The sequence below is a fragment of the Microcaecilia unicolor genome, chromosome 5 (genome assembly GCF_901765095.1).
Source record: "Microcaecilia unicolor chromosome 5, aMicUni1.1, whole genome shotgun sequence".
Taxonomy (NCBI): domain Eukaryota; kingdom Metazoa; phylum Chordata; class Amphibia; order Gymnophiona; family Siphonopidae; genus Microcaecilia; species Microcaecilia unicolor.
In genome coordinates, this window is record NC_044035.1 from 57,640,574 (window position 1) to 57,659,809 (window position 19,236).

General features: G+C 49.4%; 1 protein-coding gene across 3 annotated transcripts in view; it reads right to left on the reverse strand.

Moving 5' to 3' along the window:
- The window catches only part of LOC115470054 (cytochrome c oxidase assembly protein COX15 homolog), a 56,226-nt gene that overhangs the window by 21,422 nt on the left and 15,568 nt on the right, over nt 1-19,236 (reverse strand). For 2 of the 3 annotated variants that reach the window (XM_030202938.1, XM_030202939.1), the window contains 4 exons: nt 3,913-4,115; nt 3,140-3,262; nt 1,842-2,028; nt 877-1,044 (listed from right to left, as the gene is read on the reverse strand). In XM_030202938.1, coding sequence (XP_030058798.1) covers nt 877-1,044; nt 1,842-2,028; nt 3,140-3,262; nt 3,913-4,115 — 681 coding nt within the window. Of the gene's footprint in view, nt 1-876; nt 1,045-1,841; nt 2,029-2,566; nt 2,670-3,139; nt 3,263-3,912; nt 4,116-19,236 lie in introns of those variants that run through there. The other variant, XM_030202940.1, reaches the window with a different exon arrangement.

The following is a 19,236-nucleotide window of genomic DNA, read 5'->3' on the forward strand; positions in this document are numbered from 1 at the left end:
GAGGGGAGATGATAGAGATCTATAAAATAATGAGTGGAGTGGAATGAGTAGATGTGAAATCGCTTATTTACTCTTTCCAAAAATACTAGGACTAAGGAGCATGCAATGAAAATACAAAGTAGTAAATTTAAAACAACTGGAGAAAATATTTCTTCACTCAATGTGTAATTGAACTCTGGAATTCGCTGCAAGAGAATTTGGTAAAAGCAGTTAACTTAGCAGGGTTTAAAAAAAAGGTTTGGATAGCTTCCTAAAAGAAAAGTCCATAAGCCATTATTAATATGAACGGGAAAAATCCACTGCCTATTTCTAGGACAAGCAGCATAAAATGTACTGCTTTGGGATCTTGCCAGGTACTTGTAACCTGGATTGGCCACTGTTGGAAACAGGATGCTGGGCTTCATGGACTGTCGGTCTGTCCCAGTATGACAACACTTATGTTCTATATTTAAAGCAAAATAGTAACACTGAAGACAAACAAAGGATTATTAGGCCATCTAGTTTATCCAATTTTATTCCTTGTGCAGTGTTAGACTCTGTCTTTCTTCTCACTTCTTCAAAGTCAGGGATCTTCTGGTGCTTATCACAGCCTTTCTTCAATTGTGTTACAGTTTCAGTCTACCACATCCACTACCCTTTTTGTGAAGAAATATTTTTCCAATGTTGATCAAGAACATTCTGTCCTCTGAAAAAGGAAACAAAATGCTTCCTGTGCTTCATGCTGGAGGCAGCGTATAGGAAGCACCGACAAAGACTACAGCATTGATATACACTGGACGCTATGACATGGGAAGGTGTATTCACACTACATCACTAATCTTGTTTCTACTCGCTTAGATCATATAACCCAGAAACATCACAAAGTCCTTCTCTTACCTTGTGTTGTGGAAGCAGCATAGACAACCCACCCCACAAGCTGGCACAGTAGAGAACCAGTGCAGAGCCCAAATGTGCAGCCAGTCGGTACTGACTCACCCGCGGAATGTCATAAGAATTTGCTTTTTCTTCTAATCCACTCTTCACCATATACCATCCCAGAAGCCCCTGTCAAGAAACAGCTATCAATATCATTATCCAGGAATATGGTAAAAGCTACAGAAACATTACAGACATAAATCTCAAACTTTGTGAAAAACCGTTAACTTAGAAAGTGAGGTAATACCCTGCCTCAAGCTGATTATTCAAGCTTGAATATTCCTCTCCCTGTATCTCGGTTCAATAAGCAATAGCTGGGTAATTACAGAACACTGCACCTTATCCCCTCAGAACTATTCACATTCAAACTTAAGTTACACAAATTAGTCCTTCTTGAGATTCACATTCTTTTTCCAACAGATTCCATATGGGACAGACAGATAAGCTGCACGAACTTCACTTCAAACTGAAGTCTGTAGGGCACAACTGAACCTCTTACAAGGCAGTACCAGGTTCACTGAGGCCCAGAACATGCTGAACACACGTGTAAAGTGAAATGAAAGAATGACAAAATGTCTCCCTTCTGCCTCCCACCCACCCAGGATGCACAACTCTTCTGACTTCCACTTCAAAGGGAGCCAGATGGTAGCATCAGAGGCTGAAAAAAAAAAAAGGAACTGCAGTTATAAGTCTGAGCTCTTCTGATAGAAGTGAATCATGTCTCACATACAAATACAGAAAAGCCACCTGTTGGAAGCTTGCATTAAATCAACCTTTCGCACCTGAGCTTGGCTAAACTCATCCCCCTAATGAGTATTGATTTCACAAAACAGAGATGACAGCATTTGTTAGACTGGACAGCAGTCTAACAAATGGCATGCCCTGTGTATTTCCTTCAATTTTCTAGGTTTGCAGTTTGCTCTTACCTGAAAGCAGACAAAGCTGCACAGGAAGAGAACACCACCCTTCGTGCCACGACTTAACCAGCCCTTCTTCCAGAAGTAGATGGCTGGGAGAATGTAAGCTAGTCCAACGGCTCGGCCCCACATACGATGCGAGTATTCCATGTACCAGATAAACTTGAATTCCGTCAGTGTCATCTCATGGTTCAGACTGTTGAGGAGTCCAGAGAAGACAATCAGAGTCAGTTATGCACACTTGTTACTGCAGGTGTAGGCACTCCTCCTCATCTCTTCACCTGTCAGTGCTGTAGGTTTTCCCTCTCCAACAACTTTCCTCATATGTCTTTATTGCAATCTCTCTCATCCATGCATTAAAGCAGAGGTGAGCGGTTATATAACTCTTCAGCATTACTACTAATAGTTACTCAGGGACAACCACATGGACACTGCCAAATACTGCCTGTATTTATTTATTAGGATTTTTTTTTTGAAGGAATTCACTCAAAGCAGTGTACAGTAAGACTAGATCAAACATGAGCAATAGCAGTAAAAATATTCAACTAACAATACAAAGTATGGCATGTATAGCGACGGAATCCGAGTAATCTCCTACTTGCTAATTGGGTTCCCACTTGTCTCTGGGCCAATAACCTCCATTTCTTAAGCTATTCACTGGTGGCTTCCTAAGACACAAAACCCATGGGGTTACATAGTGCTGAGAAGTTATGCCTACAGATAGAAACACTCACAGATGTGGAACAGGATCCTGAAAGTCCTGAATGAAAAGCATAGCCAACCACACTTGACATTTCTACTGTATTTAGGCTAGGGGTCTCTGGAGCTGGTACTGTGCTAATGAAACAAAAATCAGATGCTAGTATCACGAGATCAAAAAGAATAAATGATGGACAATTTATTCAATAAAGATTTCAATTCAAAATGATCACAGAAAATCAACCAGTCTCAGAGCACTTGGGCAAACTATAGCCCACAGGTTTTCATCTAGTCCGAGTTGTGCAACATATCACTTTCACGTAGAAGTGAAATCCATGAGCCAAAATGAAGTGGTTGCTATGCATCAGACATCTGCTCATTCCTTCCCCCCCCCCCCCCCCCCCCCCTCCTTTCAGTCAGAAGCTCTGGGAGACCTTCCTTCCCCCAGCTAAGATTTCATTGGTCCTCTATCACCTGAACAAGCTCTCAAAATGTTGCCCATTCCCAGTTTTAAAAGGGCTAATATCTGCATATACACGGTTATATTTATAAATCAGTAAAGTGGAGTGTGGAAGAAAGCTTTCTTTTGTCTAATTTTAAAGACTTACATTTTAAATTCTGGGAACTGCTGATACTTTATGAACTCTGCCATCCATTCATCTTTGGTTGTTGGAGGTTTCATCTCTTTCACTAAGTGCCAGTCCACCATGGAAAGTCCAGATTCAGTCAGCCTGCAGAGGAATCACAATATCAGATTACTACCAACAGTTGGCTACAAAATTTAAGCACTGACCAGGTCATTGGTCTAAAGCTAGGTACACTGCATCCCTATACTTCAGTTTGTTTGATCTTTCCTATCCTAGCCTTTTAGTTCCCATGACCCACATGTACTTTAGTCCTATACAATATGCACCAGTTCAAAAACTTAAGATTGTGAGCCCACTAGGGACAGAGAAAAAATAGCTGTATGTAATATGTAAACTGCTTTAGTTGTGTCAAGAATTTCATAAACACCTGCTGTTTATCAAATGTCAAAGAATGATGTGCTAAATGGGCTTTTGACTGAACCAATTCAGCAATTCTTATATCTTGTTGACGCCACGAATCTTATGCTTTGTATTTTCTACATTATAATTCAAGAACTACCAGGTCACAGGTAACTCAAGTTTACAGCAACAACCGACATTATTTTTCTGAAAGACCTGTGTGTTGCAAAATCCTGCCTTAAGATTCACCTTGATAGAACCAGTGTGGTGCTAAACCCAAAATATGTGTATGACAATTTCTAGTTTGATGAAATAATTTATCTAGCATACTTTCCATGCTTTGTTTCTTCAGTTTCAGTTCTTGAGAGTTGTTCAGAAAAAGGATTCTCTCTCACCTTGTCACCCCTCCAAGGATAACAGCTCCTGCCACCATGCCACTGCAAGCCAATAACCAGCGCCCCACAATCCGGTCTGTAGAAGAAATGGGGATGGTATTCCCGGCAGTCCTAGCTGAAATAAATCTCTCTTGGACTGCGCCCTTTTGCTTCTGAATAATTTGCCTTTGCTTCTGAACAAGACGCTGCCATAGCAACTTTCTCTATAGAAAAAAAAAAAACCAAAAACTCAGTTTGGGTAACTACAAAAAAGTTAATTAGCACTCACCAGTTACAATAGTTGTTCAGTTCATAAAATTCTCCCCTCTATAATCATATACAGTGACTAGAGAAATTCGATCTCCGCAACTCCTACAATGTATTGCATAGACACATCAGTACCCTCCAAATACTACTTTTATTATTTATTGCACTTATAGCCCGCTTATAATTTAAATGAGAAACAAAAAAAAAGCACACATAATAAAAATGCGTAATAAACACATACAACATATAATTCTGAATCCCAACACTTTCATCCTGTTTACACATCAAGCATGAGCTTGTACAAAAGTGTTTTTTTTTTTTTTTTTCAATCGTTCCTTAAATTCATGTATTGGTGTAAAAACGCGCTTATTGCCGGACAGTTTGTTCCATAACAAAGGTCCAATTAAGGACATCGCTCTGAGATTTTGTAGTGCTCCTCCTCACCTGCATGCCACTTCCAGACCACCCTACATTTAGGGGCCCTTTTAGTAAGGCATGGTAAGCCTAATGTGGGCCTACCATACAGTAAAAGGGCACTACCCTGAACGCGATACTTCTGTGGTAAAAAATATTTATTTTTTGCCACGGGAAGCATGTCCGGGGACGGACAGTAGGTATGTGTGCGCCAATCAAGTAGCATGGGCACATTACAGCATGCTATCCAATTACTAGAGGAGTAGAATGGCTCCCAGTGGTAATGACCACACACTAAGGGAAAATTAGGTTCTTACCTGGGTAATTTTCTTTCCTTTAGTCACAGCAGATGAATCCATTACGAATAGGTTGTGTCCATCTACCAGCAGGGGGAGATAGAGAACACTGAAAACCATAGTGCCTCTAGGACGGCTAGCTCCATCTGCCTCTCAGTATTTTGAAATTTCCAAAGCAGTGTTACACCGCAAATTAGAATAACATGAACTTTCCTCACACCGAACAAACGCCCCAGAACAGGAGCAATAACTCAAAGGAGGGACGAACTCAACCTCCTGTAGAACAGAAATCCTGAAGACTGTTTTCCAACTTCTCCCAATGAGGGAACATGTCTGCAGGAAAAACTGAACACAAAACAGAATCAATCAGGGAGGGATCATGGATTCATCTGCTGTGACTAAAGGAAAGAAAATTACCAAGGTAAGAACCTAATTTTCCCTTCCTTATCATCAGCAGCAGATGAATCCATTACGAATGGGATGTATCAAAGCAATCCCTAGATAGGGTGGGAACAGGCCACACCACGCGCAAGCACTTGTGCTCCAAAACGCACGTCCCTCCTGGTGGCCACATCCAGCCTGTAATGTCGGGCAAATGAGAGCTTAGAGGCCCACATCGCTGCACTACATATCTCTTGAAGAGAGAGTGCTCCAGTTTCAGCCCAAGAAGAGGAAATCGCTCTCGTGGAAGGTGCCTTAAAGGCGTCAGGCGGAGGCCGGTCAGACAGCAGATATGCAGAAAAAAATAGCTTCCTTAAGCCAACGGGCTAGTGTAGCTTTAGACGCTGGAGACCCTCTGCGGGGACCTGACAACAAAACAAAAAGGTGATCAGAGGTCCTGAAAGCATTTGACATTTGCAGAAATTGCAACAGAGCCCTGCGCACATCCAGAAGGTGCAACTGCCCAAAGGATTCCGGAAACTCCTCCCTAGTAAAGGAGGGCAAGAAAATAGGCTGGTTTAGGTGAAACGCTGAAACCACCTTAGGCAGGAAGGAAGGCACAGTACGTACCATTACTCCGGACTATGACAATTGCAGAAATGGGTCTCGACAGGACAGCGCCTAGAGCTCAGACACCCGTCTCGCCAATGTTATGGCCACCAAAAAGACTGTCTTTAGGGTCACATCCTTCACCAAAACTCGCCTAAGCGGCTCAAAGGGCGAACACTGAAGCGCCTGTAATACTAGCCCCAGGTTCCAGGCCGGACAAGGTACCCACACGGGAGGACGGAGCCGAAGCACCCCTCTAGGAAACCGTGCAATGTCCGGACAAGCAGCCAGGGAGAGGCCAGCCACCTTCCACCGAAAACATGCCAAGGCTGCCACTTGAACACGCAGGAATTATAGGCCAAGCCTTTTTGTAAACCATCCTGCAAAAAGTCAAGTATCAGTGAGACAGAAGCCCGCATGGGCGTGATCGCTTTAGAAGCACACCAAGCCTCAAACTGGCACCAGATCCGAGAATAAGCAACGAAAGTGGAACGCTTGCGGGCCTGCAAAAGAGTGGAAATGACCTTGTTGGAATAGCCCTTGTCTCTCAATTGCGCCTTCTCAATAGCCATGCCGTAAGACCAAAGCGGCAGGGATCCTCCATGGTCACCGGACTCGCAACAACAGGTTCGGTACCAGAGGCAAAGGAAGGGGAGCCTCCACCAGCATCCGCCGGAGGTCCGCATACCACGGCCGCCTGGGCCAATCCAGGGCAATGAGAACCACTACACCTTGATGTAGCCGAATTTGCAGGAGGACTCGCTCTATCAAGGGCCAAGGAGGGAACACATACAGGAGGCCCGGAGGCCAGGGTTGAGCCAAGGCATCCAACCCCGCCAAGTGAGGATCTCTTCGTCTGCTTAAGAAGCACGGACTTTGGCATTTGCGCTTGACGCCATAAGATCCACTACGGGCGTCCCCCATGTGGCACAGATCTGAAGGAACACTTTTGTCTGCCAGTTCCCCCTCCACTGGGTCGATCTGATGCCTGCTTAGATAATCGGCTTGCACATTGCTCTGACCTGTAATGTGAGCTCCTGACAGAAACTGCAGATGTAGTTCGGCCCAGTGGCAAATCTGCACGGCCTGCGCGGCCAGTGCTCTGCACTGAGTGCCGCCTTGTCGATTTATGTAGGCCACTGCTGTCATGTTGTCCGACAGAACTCTGACAGCCAGTCCCTCCAGGGTCGTGTGAAAGGCCAGAAGCGCCTGGGAGATTGCTCTCAGCTCCAAGCGATTGATGGACCACTCCGATTCCTCGGGTGTACACAGACCCTGGGCATGCCTTCCCTGGCAATGTGCTCCCCAGCCCTTCAGGCTGGCATTTGTTACCACCAGGCACCAATCGGGAAGCGCTAGCGGCATTCCTCACTGCAGCATGCTGTCTGAGAGCCACCACTCCATTCTTAGTTGGGCCGCAGGGAGCCACGTGAGTCTGCGCTGATAATCCTGGGACATTGGAGACCATCGTTGAAGCAGGGAAAACTGCAGAGATCTCATGTGCGCTCTCGCCCATGGCACCACTTCCGACATCGACCCCAACAGCTGGACAACATTCCAAGCTCACGGGCGAGGCATCCTCAGGAGCAGACGGACCTGATTCTGAAGCTTGTACCGCCTTTGATCGGGTAGAAAGACAAACCCCGAGGCTGTATCGAACCGGACCCCCAAATATTCTAGAGATTGAGAGGGGATCAGGTGACTTTTAGGTATATTGACGACCCAGCCCAGAGATTGCAGTACAGAGACCACTCTGGCTGTGACATGACGACTATCTTCTGCAGAGTCCGCTCTGATGAGCCAGTCGTCGAGGTATGGGTGAACCCGGACACCCTCTCGCCGGAGAAAGGCAGCTACTACCACCATTACTTTGGAAAAGGTTCGGGGAGCTGTGGCGAGGCCAAAAGGCAAGGCCCGAAACTGGAAATGCTTTCCCAACACCGCAAACCGGAGAAACCGTTGGTGCGGGGGCCAAATAGGAATGTGAAAGTAAGCTTCTTTCAGGTCCAGAGACGTGAGAAACTCTCCTGGCTGAACCGCCGCAATGACGGAGCGCAGTGTTTCCATGTGAAAATGCCGTACTCTTAGTGACTCGTTGACTTTCTTTAAGTCGAGAATGGGCTGAAAAGACCTGCCTTTTCGCAGCACCACAAAATAAATGGAGTAATGACCGCAGCCGTGCTTGGCAGGAGGCACAGGGATCACCGCTCCAAGGTGCAACAAGACTTGTAAGGTCTCCTCTACCGCTGCCCGTTTGACGGCAGTGCCGCATCAGGACTCCACAAACACATCTCTCACCGGGGCACCGAATTCCAGTCGGTAACCTTCTCTGGTCAGGTCCAAGACCCACTGATCTGAGGTAATCTTGGCCCATTCCTCGAGGAAGAGGGAAAGGCGTCCTCCTACTGCAGGAATCGAGGAATGGAACAACGCACCATCATTGAGAGGGCCACCCTTGAACTCCAGGCCTTAAGCCGGCCGCTGCGGAGCGTTTGTCCGAGCAAAAGTAGTTCCTCTACTGAAAACAGGCACGTTGAGTAAACCCAGCAGAGCGCCCCGGGTGATACCTTCGAACTTCACGGAAGCGAGGTCTGGAACAGAAGGGAACCACCTGACCCTTGGAAGAAGGCCACGGCCTATCCTCAGGTAGCTGCTGGGGTTTAGCCTCCCCCAGGTCTTTAACAATTTTCTCCAACTCCTCTCCAAATAGGAGAAGGCCCCGAAAGGACAACTTCATCAGCCTTTGCTTAGAGGCCATGTCAGCCGCCCAATGCCGAAGCCAGAGAAGGTGGCGAGCGGACACCGCCACAAACATCTGTTTAGCCGAGGCTCTGACCAGATCATAGAGGGCGTCAGCTAAAAATGACAAGGCCGACTCAATCCGCGGTGCAGCCTCAGCGAGGGACTCCGCACCATCCCCGGGCTGTTCCACTGCCTGTTGCAACCAAGAGAGGCAGGCTCGAGCAGCATAAGAACTGCACACAGACGCCCGTAAGGCTAGGCCTGAAATCTCAAAGGACCGCTTTAGTGCTGATTCCAGCCGCTGGTCCTAAAAGTCCTTCAGGGCGACTCCTCCCTCTACTGGGAGGGTGGTCTTTTTTGGTCACAGCCGTGACTAAGGCATCCACTTTAGGCAACCCAAAGCGTGCCAAGTGCTCCTCACCCAGAGGGTAAAGATGCCCCATCGCCCTGGCCACTTTCAAAGGCCCCTCGGGGTCAGCCCATTGAGCAGAAATAAGCTCCTGGATGGAGTCATGCAAAGGGAAGGCTCAAGCAGGCTTCTTAGTACTCGCCATCCTCGGATTACCAGAGGAGGCATCGCCTTTAACAGGATCATAAATAGAGAGGGCCTGCAAGGCATCAGCGATAAGCGCTGGCAGCTCATCGCGGTGGAAAATCCGAACCGCGGTGGGATCATCCAGATCCAGTGGCAAACCGGCACCGTCCTCTGGCTCTTCAGACCACGAAGGCCTGCCAGATCCCTCAGAGTCCCCACAGCCCGACCACGGGGGGGAAAAGGGAGGTGCGCCACTCTCCGACGGGGAATTTACCCATGTTTAGCGTGCATCCAACGCGCATGGAAAGCCACATCTGTCGGCAGTCCCAGGCCATCATCCGTCGGAGGGGAACCAGGTAGCAACGCAGTGTTAGACACCTGGGGCAGAGCTCTTTTTAGCATGAAGGCTTTATGTAAAAGCAGCACAAACTCAGGGGAGAAAAACTCGCCCTGGCCTCCCGACTCCACAATAGGAGCCCCGGGGAATAGAGCTCCTCTGGTCGCCTCAGCCCAAGGCACCCCCTCTAGCTTCAGACTCCTCCGCAACCACGGGGATCGTGCCATGCGGCGCTTCCAAGATGGCGCCCACTGCCAGCTCCATCGAGCAGGAAGATTCATCGCTCGCCATTCTCGTGCCGGCTCTACCGTCTGAAAAGCACGCTTTACAGAGCCCCGCTGCTGATCTCCACTTGCCACAACGGGAACAGGGCTTAACACCCTCAGCAGCCATCGCCGAAAATCTGTGGAAGATAATCACCCCGATCAGAACGCCGTATGCGGGCCCTCGCCGGAGGAGCTGAAAACTGCTCTTACCTCGAAAGACCAAGTCCAGGAGCTCCGGTCATGCTGCACAGTTTGCCTCAGAAATAGCCGCGCTAAAAGCATGTTTTTTTTTTCCACACTGTGAAGAAAGTTGGAGGCAAACAGCTACAGAGGTACTCCGGAGGCAGAGGATGGAAAAGGCAAACCTATATGCCTGCATCCACACAGGGGGTTAAATGGGCAGTATTCACAATGGTGAAGGGTAGTTAGTGGGGTTCCTCAGGGGTCTGTGCTAGGACCACTGCTTTTTAATATATTTATAAATGATTTAGAGATGGGAGTAACTAGCGAGGTAATTAAATTTGCTGATGACACAAAGTTATTCAAAGTTGTTAAATCGCGACACGATTGTGAAAAATTACAAGAGGACCTTACGAGACTGGGAGACTGGGCGGCTAAATGGCAAATGACGTTTAATGTGAGCAAGTGCAAGGTGATGCATGTGGGAAAAAAGAACTCGAATTATAGCTACGTCATGCAAGGTTCCACGTTAGAAGTTACGGACCAAGAAAGGGATCTGGGTGTCGTCGTTGATAATACGCTGAAACCTTCTGCTCAGTGTGCTGCCGCGGCTAGGAAAGCGAATAGAATGTTGGGTATTATTAGGAAAGGTATGGAAAACAGGTGTGAGGATGTTATAATGCCGTTGTATTGCTCCATGGTGCGACCGCACCTTGAGTATTGTGTTCAATTCTGGTTGCCGCATCTCAAGAAAGATATAGTAGAATTGGAAAAGGTGCAGCGAAGGGCGACTAAAATTATAGCGGGGATGGGACGACTTCCCTATGAAGAAAGATTAAGGAGGCTAGGGCTATTCAGCTTGGAGAAGAGAAGGCTGAGGGGAGACATGATAGAGGTATATAAAATAATGAGTGGAGTGGAACAGGTGGATGTGAAGCGTCTGTTCACGCTTTCCAAAAATACTAGGACTAGGGGGCATGCAATGAAACTACAGTGTAGTAAATTTAAAACAAATCGGAGAAAACTTTTCTTCACCCAACGTATAATTAAACTCTGGAATACGTTGCCGGAGAAAGTGGTGAAGGCGGTTAGCTTAGCAGAGTTTAAAAAGGGGTTGGACTGTTTCCTAAAGGACAAGTCAATAAACCGCTACTAAATGGACTTGGGAAAAATCCACAATTCCAGGAACAACATGTATAGAATGTTTGTACGTTTGGGAAGCTTGCCAGGTGCCCTTGGCCTGGATTGGCCGCTGTCGTGGACAGGATGCTGGGCTCAATGGACCCTTGGTCTTTTCCCAGTATGGCATTACTTATGTAAGGCAGGGAAAGGGCGAACCTATGTGCCTTTAAAGTGGGCTCCAGCAGCCACAACACCCCTGCTACAACTGGCAAAAGCACAGGAGCCACCCCAGGCAGAATCTTGAAGGAGCTGAATAAGCTGCATCCAACCCTGCTGGGAGATAGAGAAATACAGAGAGGCAGATGGAGCTAGCCGTCCTAGAGGCACTATGGTTTTTCAGTGTTCTCTATCTCCCCCTGCTGGTAGGTGGACACAACCCATTCGTAATGGATTCATCTGCTGCTGCTGCTAAGGAATGGGGAAATTAGCAAGTGGCCATTAAAGAAAAAAACCTGACCATGGCTATTTTTCAGCCACACTAGAAAGTGGATGGAGCATGTGACAAACCCATGCACTAATCCCAAGGCTGGCCACTTTCTAGAGCGGCTTAATAAAACAACCCCTTAAATTTGAAATTTGCACCTTGCAACGCCGATCTCTTGCAATTAAGCAACTCCGCCTTTCCCTCTTCTCCCTTAAGTAGTTATCAAAATGAAACAATTGCAATGTGGAATCTCACAAAGCAGATATAGAACCATCTTAACATAAGGGAAAAAGGGCCCTGCTTACTAAGCCGCATTAGAAGCATGCTACTATTTTTGGTGCACGCTAACTATGTAGATTTCCATAATATTCCCATGGGTGTCTACACATTTAGCACATGCTAAAAAACGCTAGTACACCTTAGTAAAAAGGGCCCTAAGAGTGTATAAAACTTCACATGAAGGAATTTCAAAAGTAAAGGTAGCAGATACTTAGAAAACCAGAGAATATGCCAAAAAGTGGTGTGTCTACACAATGGAGGGAAAAAACACTCCAACTTTTGTTTCAATTTCTAAAAATATTTGGAGATTCTCCTATTTATGCTATGATTTTACACCAGTCTTTCCTAACAACTTTCACGATTACAGCTATGCATCTATCTCCAGTTCCAAAGGATTTATGTTCCTTAGTAAATCTCAACAATACACTGAGGTAATCTTGACTGCACACATATGCAAACTGCTGCGTGTTAACATGAAAATTTTCTTATCAATGAGAGGAAAACCTCATACCTCTGTGGCTCAACTTGGTTGATTAACCAGAAAAATTATAGAGACTCACAGTAAAAAGTAATCATGGGTAAAAAATCTCTCATGAATCATAATATGGAAAATACAATGGCGAAATCATCAACTACACTTATCTTATCATCTGTGCTCTGTTACTCCAGGTACTCCATGAATGCTATGCAAAGTTGAGGTCCCGACGGACCCGTTTCGCTTCTGCTTTGTTTTTTAGAACCATGGCACTGCGCCTTAGTAAATCTCACCCTGAGACTACTAGTTATCTGTCAGTGGGGCCACAGGACATCTGAAAACACCAAGGTTGCACATTCCCAATTTTCAGGCTCCCCTGAAGTTATCAGATTTTCCACATATTCTTGAATTTCACTTTTATTCTTGGAATGTGCCTCGTGTGTGTGTGTGTGTGTCTGATGTGATCTCATTTTTATTGGAAAATTGCATACTATGGGCTTGATTTCCTAATGTGTGCTACCATGCATTAACCCCCTAATTCTATAAAAAGTGCTAAAAATTGTGCGTTCAAATTTGAACATGTACCCAAATCGTGTGCATAATTTAATTGATTGAGCCACTTAGCAACATTAGCTTTTTAACAAGCAATTATTGGCACTAATTAAAACCTATTAACATGTACGCATGTTAATTTTTGTGCATGAAAGTTTTACATATGTCCCAAAAAAGGGGGCATGGATTCCAGTTATGCACACAATTATAAAATAAGGGGGTTCAAGCATAAATTTAGGTGTGGCCATTTGCACCACTTTTTCATTGGTGCAAACGGGTGTGACTACATTTACACGTAACCCCTGCGCTTAAAACGCTATTCTATAAAGCGAATGCTACATACCTGTAGAAGGTATTCTCCGAGGACAGCAGGCTTATTGTTCTCACTGATGGGGTGACGTCCACGGCAGCCCCTCCAATCGGAATCTTCACTAGCAAAGTCCTTTGCTAGCCCTCGCGCCGATGCGCACCGCGCATGCGCGGCCGTCTTCCCGCCCGAAACCGGCTTGAGCCGGCCAGTCTCATGTGTAGCAAGACAAAGACAAGGGAAGACACAACTCCAAAGGGGAGGCGGGCGGGTTTGTGAGAACAATCAGCCTGCTGTGCTCGGAGAATACCTTCTACAGGTATGTAGCATTCGCTTTCTCCGAGGACAAGCAGGCTGCTTGTTCTCACTGATGGGGTATCCCTAGCCCCCAGGCTCACTCAAAACAACAACCATGGTCAATTGGGCCTCGCAATGGCGAGGACATAACTGAGATTGACCTAAAAAATTTACCAACTAACTGAGAGTGCAGCCTGGAACAGAACAAACAGGGCCCTCGGGGGGTGGAGTTGGATCCTAAAGCCCAAACAGGTTCTGAAGAACTGACTGCCCGAACCGACTGTCGCGTCGGGTATCCTGCTGCAGGCAGTAATGAGATGTGAATGTGTGGACAGATGACCACGTCGCAGCTTTGCAAATTTCTTCAATGGAGGCTGACTTCAAGTGGGCTACCGACTTTCATCAGCTGGGTGAGAACGACATTGAGATCCCATGACACTGTAGGAGGCTTGACAGGGGGCTTTGACAAAAGCAAACCTCTCATGAAGCGAACAACTAAAGGCTGTCCTGAGATCGGCTTACCTTCCACATGGTAATGGTATGCACTGATTGCACTAAGGTGAACTCTTACAGAGTTGGTCTTGAGACCAGACTCAGACAAGTGCAGAAGGTATTCAAGCAGGGTCTGTGTAGGACAAGAGCGAGGATCTAGGGCCTTGCTGTCACACCAGACGGCAAACCTCCTCCATAGAAGAAGTAACTCCTCTTAGTGGAATCTTTCCTGGAAGCAAGCAAGATACGGGAGACATCCTCTGACAGACCCAAAGAGGCAAAGTCTACGCTCTCAACATCCAGGCCGTGAGAGCCAGGGACCGGAGGTTGGGATGCAGAAGAGCCCCTTCGTCCTGCGAGATGAGAGTCGGAAAACACTCCAATCTCCACGGTTCTTCGGAGGACAACTCCAGAAGAAGAGGGAACCAGATCTGACGCGGCCAAAAAGGAGCAATCAGAATCATGGTGCCTCGGTCTTGCTTGAGTTTCAACAAAGTCTTCCCCACCAGAGGTATGGGAGGATAAGCATACAGCAAGCCCTCCCCCCAATCCAGGAGGAAGGCATCCGATGCCAGTCTGCCGTGGGCCTGAAGCCTGGAACAGAACTGAGGGACTTTGTGGTTGGCTCGAGATGCAAAGAGATCCACCAAGGGGGTGCCCCACACTTGGAAGATCTGGCGCACCACTCGGGAGTTGAGCGACCACTCGTGAGGTTGCATAATCCTGCTCAGTCTGTCGGCCAGACTGTTGTTTACGCCTGCCAGATATGTGGCTTGGAGCACCATGCCGTGACGGCGAGCCCAGAGCCACATGCTGACGGCTTCCTGACACAGGGGGCGAGATCCGGTGCCCCCCTGCTTGTTGACGTAGTACATGGCAACCTGGTTGTCTGTCTGAATTTGGATAATTTGATGGGACAGCCGATCTCTGAAAGCCTTCAGAGCGTTCCAGATCGCTCGCAACTCCAGAAGATTGATCTGTAGATCGCGTTCCTGGAGGGACCAGCTTCCTTCGGTGTGAAGCCCATCGACATGAGCTCCCCATCCCAGGAGAGACGCATCCGTGGTCAGCACTTTTTGTGGCTGAGGAATGTGGAAAGGACGTCCCAGAGTCAAATTGGACCAAATCGTCCACCAATACAGGGATTCGAGAAAACTCGTGGACAGGTGGATCACGTCTTCTAGATCCCCAGCAGCCTGAAACCACTGGGAAGCTAGGGTCCATTGAGCAGATCTCATGTGAAGGCGGGCCATGGGAGTCACATGAACTGTGGAGGCCATGTGGCCCAGCAATCTCAACATCTGCCGAGCTGTGATCTGCCGGGACGCTCGCACCCGCGAGATGAGGGACAACAAGTTGTTGGCTCTCGCCTCTGGGAGATAGGCACGAGCCGTCCGAGAATCCAGCAGAGCTCCTATGAATTCGAGTCTCTGCGCTGGGAGAAGATGGGACTTTGGGTAATTTATCACAAACCCCAGTAGCTCCAGGAGGCGAATAGTCATCTGCATGGACTGCAGGGCTCCTGCCTCGGATGTGTTCTTCACCAGCCAATCGTCGAGATATGGGAACACGTGCACCCCCAGCCTGCGAAGTGCTGCTGCTACTACAGCCAAGCACTTTGTGAACACCCTGGGCGCAGAGGCGAGCCCAAAGGGTAGCACACAGTACTGGAAGTGACGTGTGCCCAGCTGAAATCGCAGATACTGTCTGTGAGCTGGCAGTATCGGGATGTGTGTGTAGGCATCCTTCAAGTCCAGAGAGCATAGCCAATCGTTTTCCTGAATCATGGGAAGTAGGGTGCCCAGGGAAAGCATCCTGAACTTTTCTTTGACCAGATATTTGTTCAGGGCCCTTAGGTCTAGGATGGGACGCATCCCCCCTGTTTTCTTTTCCACAAGGAAGTACCTGGAATAGAATCCCAGCCCTTCTTGCCCGGATGGCACGGGCTCGACCGCATTGGCGCTGAGAAGGGCGGAGAGTTCCTCTGCAAGTACCTGCTTGTGCTGGAAGCTGTAAGACTGAGCTCCCGGTGGACAATTTGGAGGTTTTGAGGCCAAATTGAGGGTGTATCCTTGCCGGACTATTTGGAGAACCCACTGATCGGAGGTTATGAGAGGCCACCTTTGGTGAAAAGCTTTCAACCTCCCTCCGACTGGCAGGTCGCCCGGCACGGACACTTGGATGTCGGCTATGCTCTGCTGGAGCCAGTCAAAAGCTCGCCCCTTGCTTTTGCTGGGGAGCCGAGGGGCCTTGCTGAGTCGCACGCTGCTGACGAGAGCGAGCGCGCTGGGGCTTAGCCTGGGCCGCAGGCTGAGAAGGAGGATTGTACCTACGCTTGCCAGAAGAGTAGGGAACAGTCTTCCTTCCCCCGAAAAATCGTCTACCCGTAGAGGTAGATGCTGAAGGCTGCCGGCGGGAGAACTTGTCGAATGCGGTGTCCCGCTGGTGGAGCTGCTCTACCACCTGTTCGACTTTCTCTCCAAAAATGTTATCCGCACGGCAAGGCGAGTCCGCAATCCGCTGCTGGATTCTATTCTCCAGGTCGGAGGCACGCAGCCATGAGAGCCTGCGCATCACCACACCTTGAGCAGCGGCCCTGGACGCAACATCAAAGGTGTCATACACCCCTCTGGCCAGAAATTTTCTGCACGCCTTCAGCTGCCTGACCACCTCCTGAAAAGGCTTGGCTTGCTCAGGGGGGAGAGCATCAACCAAGCCCGCCAACTGCCGCACATTGTTCCGCATGTGTATGCTCGTGTAGAGCTGGTAAGACTGGATTTTGGCCACGAGCATAGAAGAATGGTAGGCCTTCCTCCCAAAGGAGTCTAAGGTTCTAGAGTCTTTGCCCGGGGGCGCCGAAGCATGCTCCCTAGAACTCTTAGCCTTCTTTAGGGCCAGATCCACAACTCCAGAGTCATGAGGCAACTGGGTGCGCATCAGATCTGGGTCCCCATGGATCCGGTACTGGGACTCGATCTTCTTGGGGATGTGGGGATTAGTTAAAGGTTTTGTCCAGTTCGCAAGCAATGTCTTTTTTAGGACATGGTGCAAGGGAACAGTGGACGCTTCCTTAGGTGGAGAAGGATAGTCCAGGAGCTCAAACATTTCAGCCCTGGGCTCGTCCTCCACAACCACCGGGAAGGGGATGGCCGTAGACATCTCCCGGACAAAGGAAGCGAAAGAAAGACTCTCAGGAGGAGAAAGCTGTCTTTCAGGAGAGGGAGTGGGATCGGAAGGAAGACCCTCAGACTCCTCGTCAGAGAAATATCTGGGGTCTTCTTCCTCTTCCCACGAGGCCTCACCCTCGGTGTCAGACAAGTTCACGGACCTGTGTCTGCAACCGTGCCCGACTCGACTCCGTGGAGCCACGTCCACGATAGGGGCGTCGAGAGGTAGACTCCCTCGCCCGCATCGGCGAAGCTCCCTCCGCCGACGTAGTCGGGGAGCCTTCCTGGGAGGCGACGGCAGCCGGCACCGCACGCGGCACCGACGCCGAAGACCTCACCTCGGGCGATGGGCCAGCCGGCGCCACGCTCGACGGTACCGGTGGCGCAAGCACCGCCGGTACCGGAGGGGTAGGGCGCAACAGCTCCCCCAGGATCTCTGGGAGAACGGCCCGGAGGCTCTCGTTCAGAGCGGCTGCAGAGAAAGGCATGGAAGTCGATGCAGGCGTCGACGTCAGAACCTGTTCCGGGCGTGGAGGCTGTTCCGGGCTGTCCAGAGTGGAGCGCATCGACACCTCCTGAACAGAGGGTGAGCGGTCCTCTCGGTGCCGATGTCTGCTGGGTGCCGACTCCCTCGGCGACCCAGAGCTCTCGGTACCGACACGGGAAGGGGACCGGTGACGATGCTTCTTCGACTTCTTGGAATGAAGCATGTCACCGGAGCTTCCCGGTACCGACGAGGAGGACGTAGAATCCAGCCGTCGCTTCCTCGGGGCCGAGGCCGAAGGAGGTCGGTCTCGGGGGGGCTGTACCGCAGGAGCCCTCAGGGTAGGGGGAGACCCACCCGAAGGCTCACCGCCACCAGCAGGGGAATGGACAGCCCTCACCTGCACTCCAGACGATGCACCACCGTCCGACGACATCAGCAGACGAGGTCCCGGTACCACCGACGTCGATGCAGCTATCCGATGTCTCGGCGCCGATGCAGAGGGCCGATGCCTCGATGCACTCGATGCACTGGCGGCCGAGGATGAAGCTCTGGACGCTGAAGACGTCGATGCACTCGATACCCCCGGTGCCGATGCCGACAAAGAGCCCGAGAACAAAACGTTCCACTGGGCCAATCTCGCTACCTGAGTCCGCCTTTGCAAGAGGGAACACAGACTACAGGCCTGAGGGCGGTGCTCGGCCCCCAGACACTGAAGACACGACGCGTGCCTGTCAGTGAGCGAGATTACCCGGGCGCACTGGGTGCACTTCTTGAAGCCGCTGGAAGGCTTCGATGTCATGGGCGGAAAAATCACGCCGGCGAAATCAAAAGCCGAAATGGCGAAAAGCACCAAACTTTGAGGGAGAAAAATCTCGACCGAGGCAAAAAAGAGGCCTACCCCGACGACGAAAGAAAACTTACCGGGGCAAAATCTGAAAATACGGGAAGGGGCAAAACGAAACCCGAGAGGGCTTCCGGAGCACTTCCCGAACAGTTTTAAAGGATTTTCCGAAGAAAAAACACGTCGAAAAAAGGACGCGCGAGGTCGACTTTCCGGGGCTCGACACGGCGAAAAACTCGACCGTACCGAGTGCGGACGAAAGAAGACTGGCCGGCTCAAGCCGGTTTCGGGCGGGAAGACGGCCGCGCATGTGCGGTGCGCATCGGCGCGCAAGGGCTAGCAAAGGACTTTGCTAGTGAAGATTCCGATTGGAGGGGCTGCCATGGACGTCACCCCATCAGTGAGAACAAGCAGCCTGCTTGTCCTCGGAGAAACCGTGCTTAACTTTAGGCACGGCTTACAGAATACTGTCTTTAGGCTTAGAAGCGGGGGGGGGGGGGGGGGGGGGTGGTTTCAACACCAATTTTTTTAGGTGCCATTTATAGAATTCACCCCTAAATGTGCATTGTCATAGTGGAACCTATCCTATAATAATAATTCTCACCTCCAACGTTCTAATGTTCCTGGGACCGTGGCCCCCTTGGAGGTGGTCTGCTAGGCAGCTTAGAATGCACTGAGGTCAGAATGCACTGAGGTCAGTGATGTCACTGACAGCTGATTCCAAGGCAAGGGGAGGAGTCCATGTGTTTCTCTACTCCTCCCCCTGCCTGGGAAACAGCTGTCAGTGCCCCCCCCCCCCTCAGCACAACACCCAA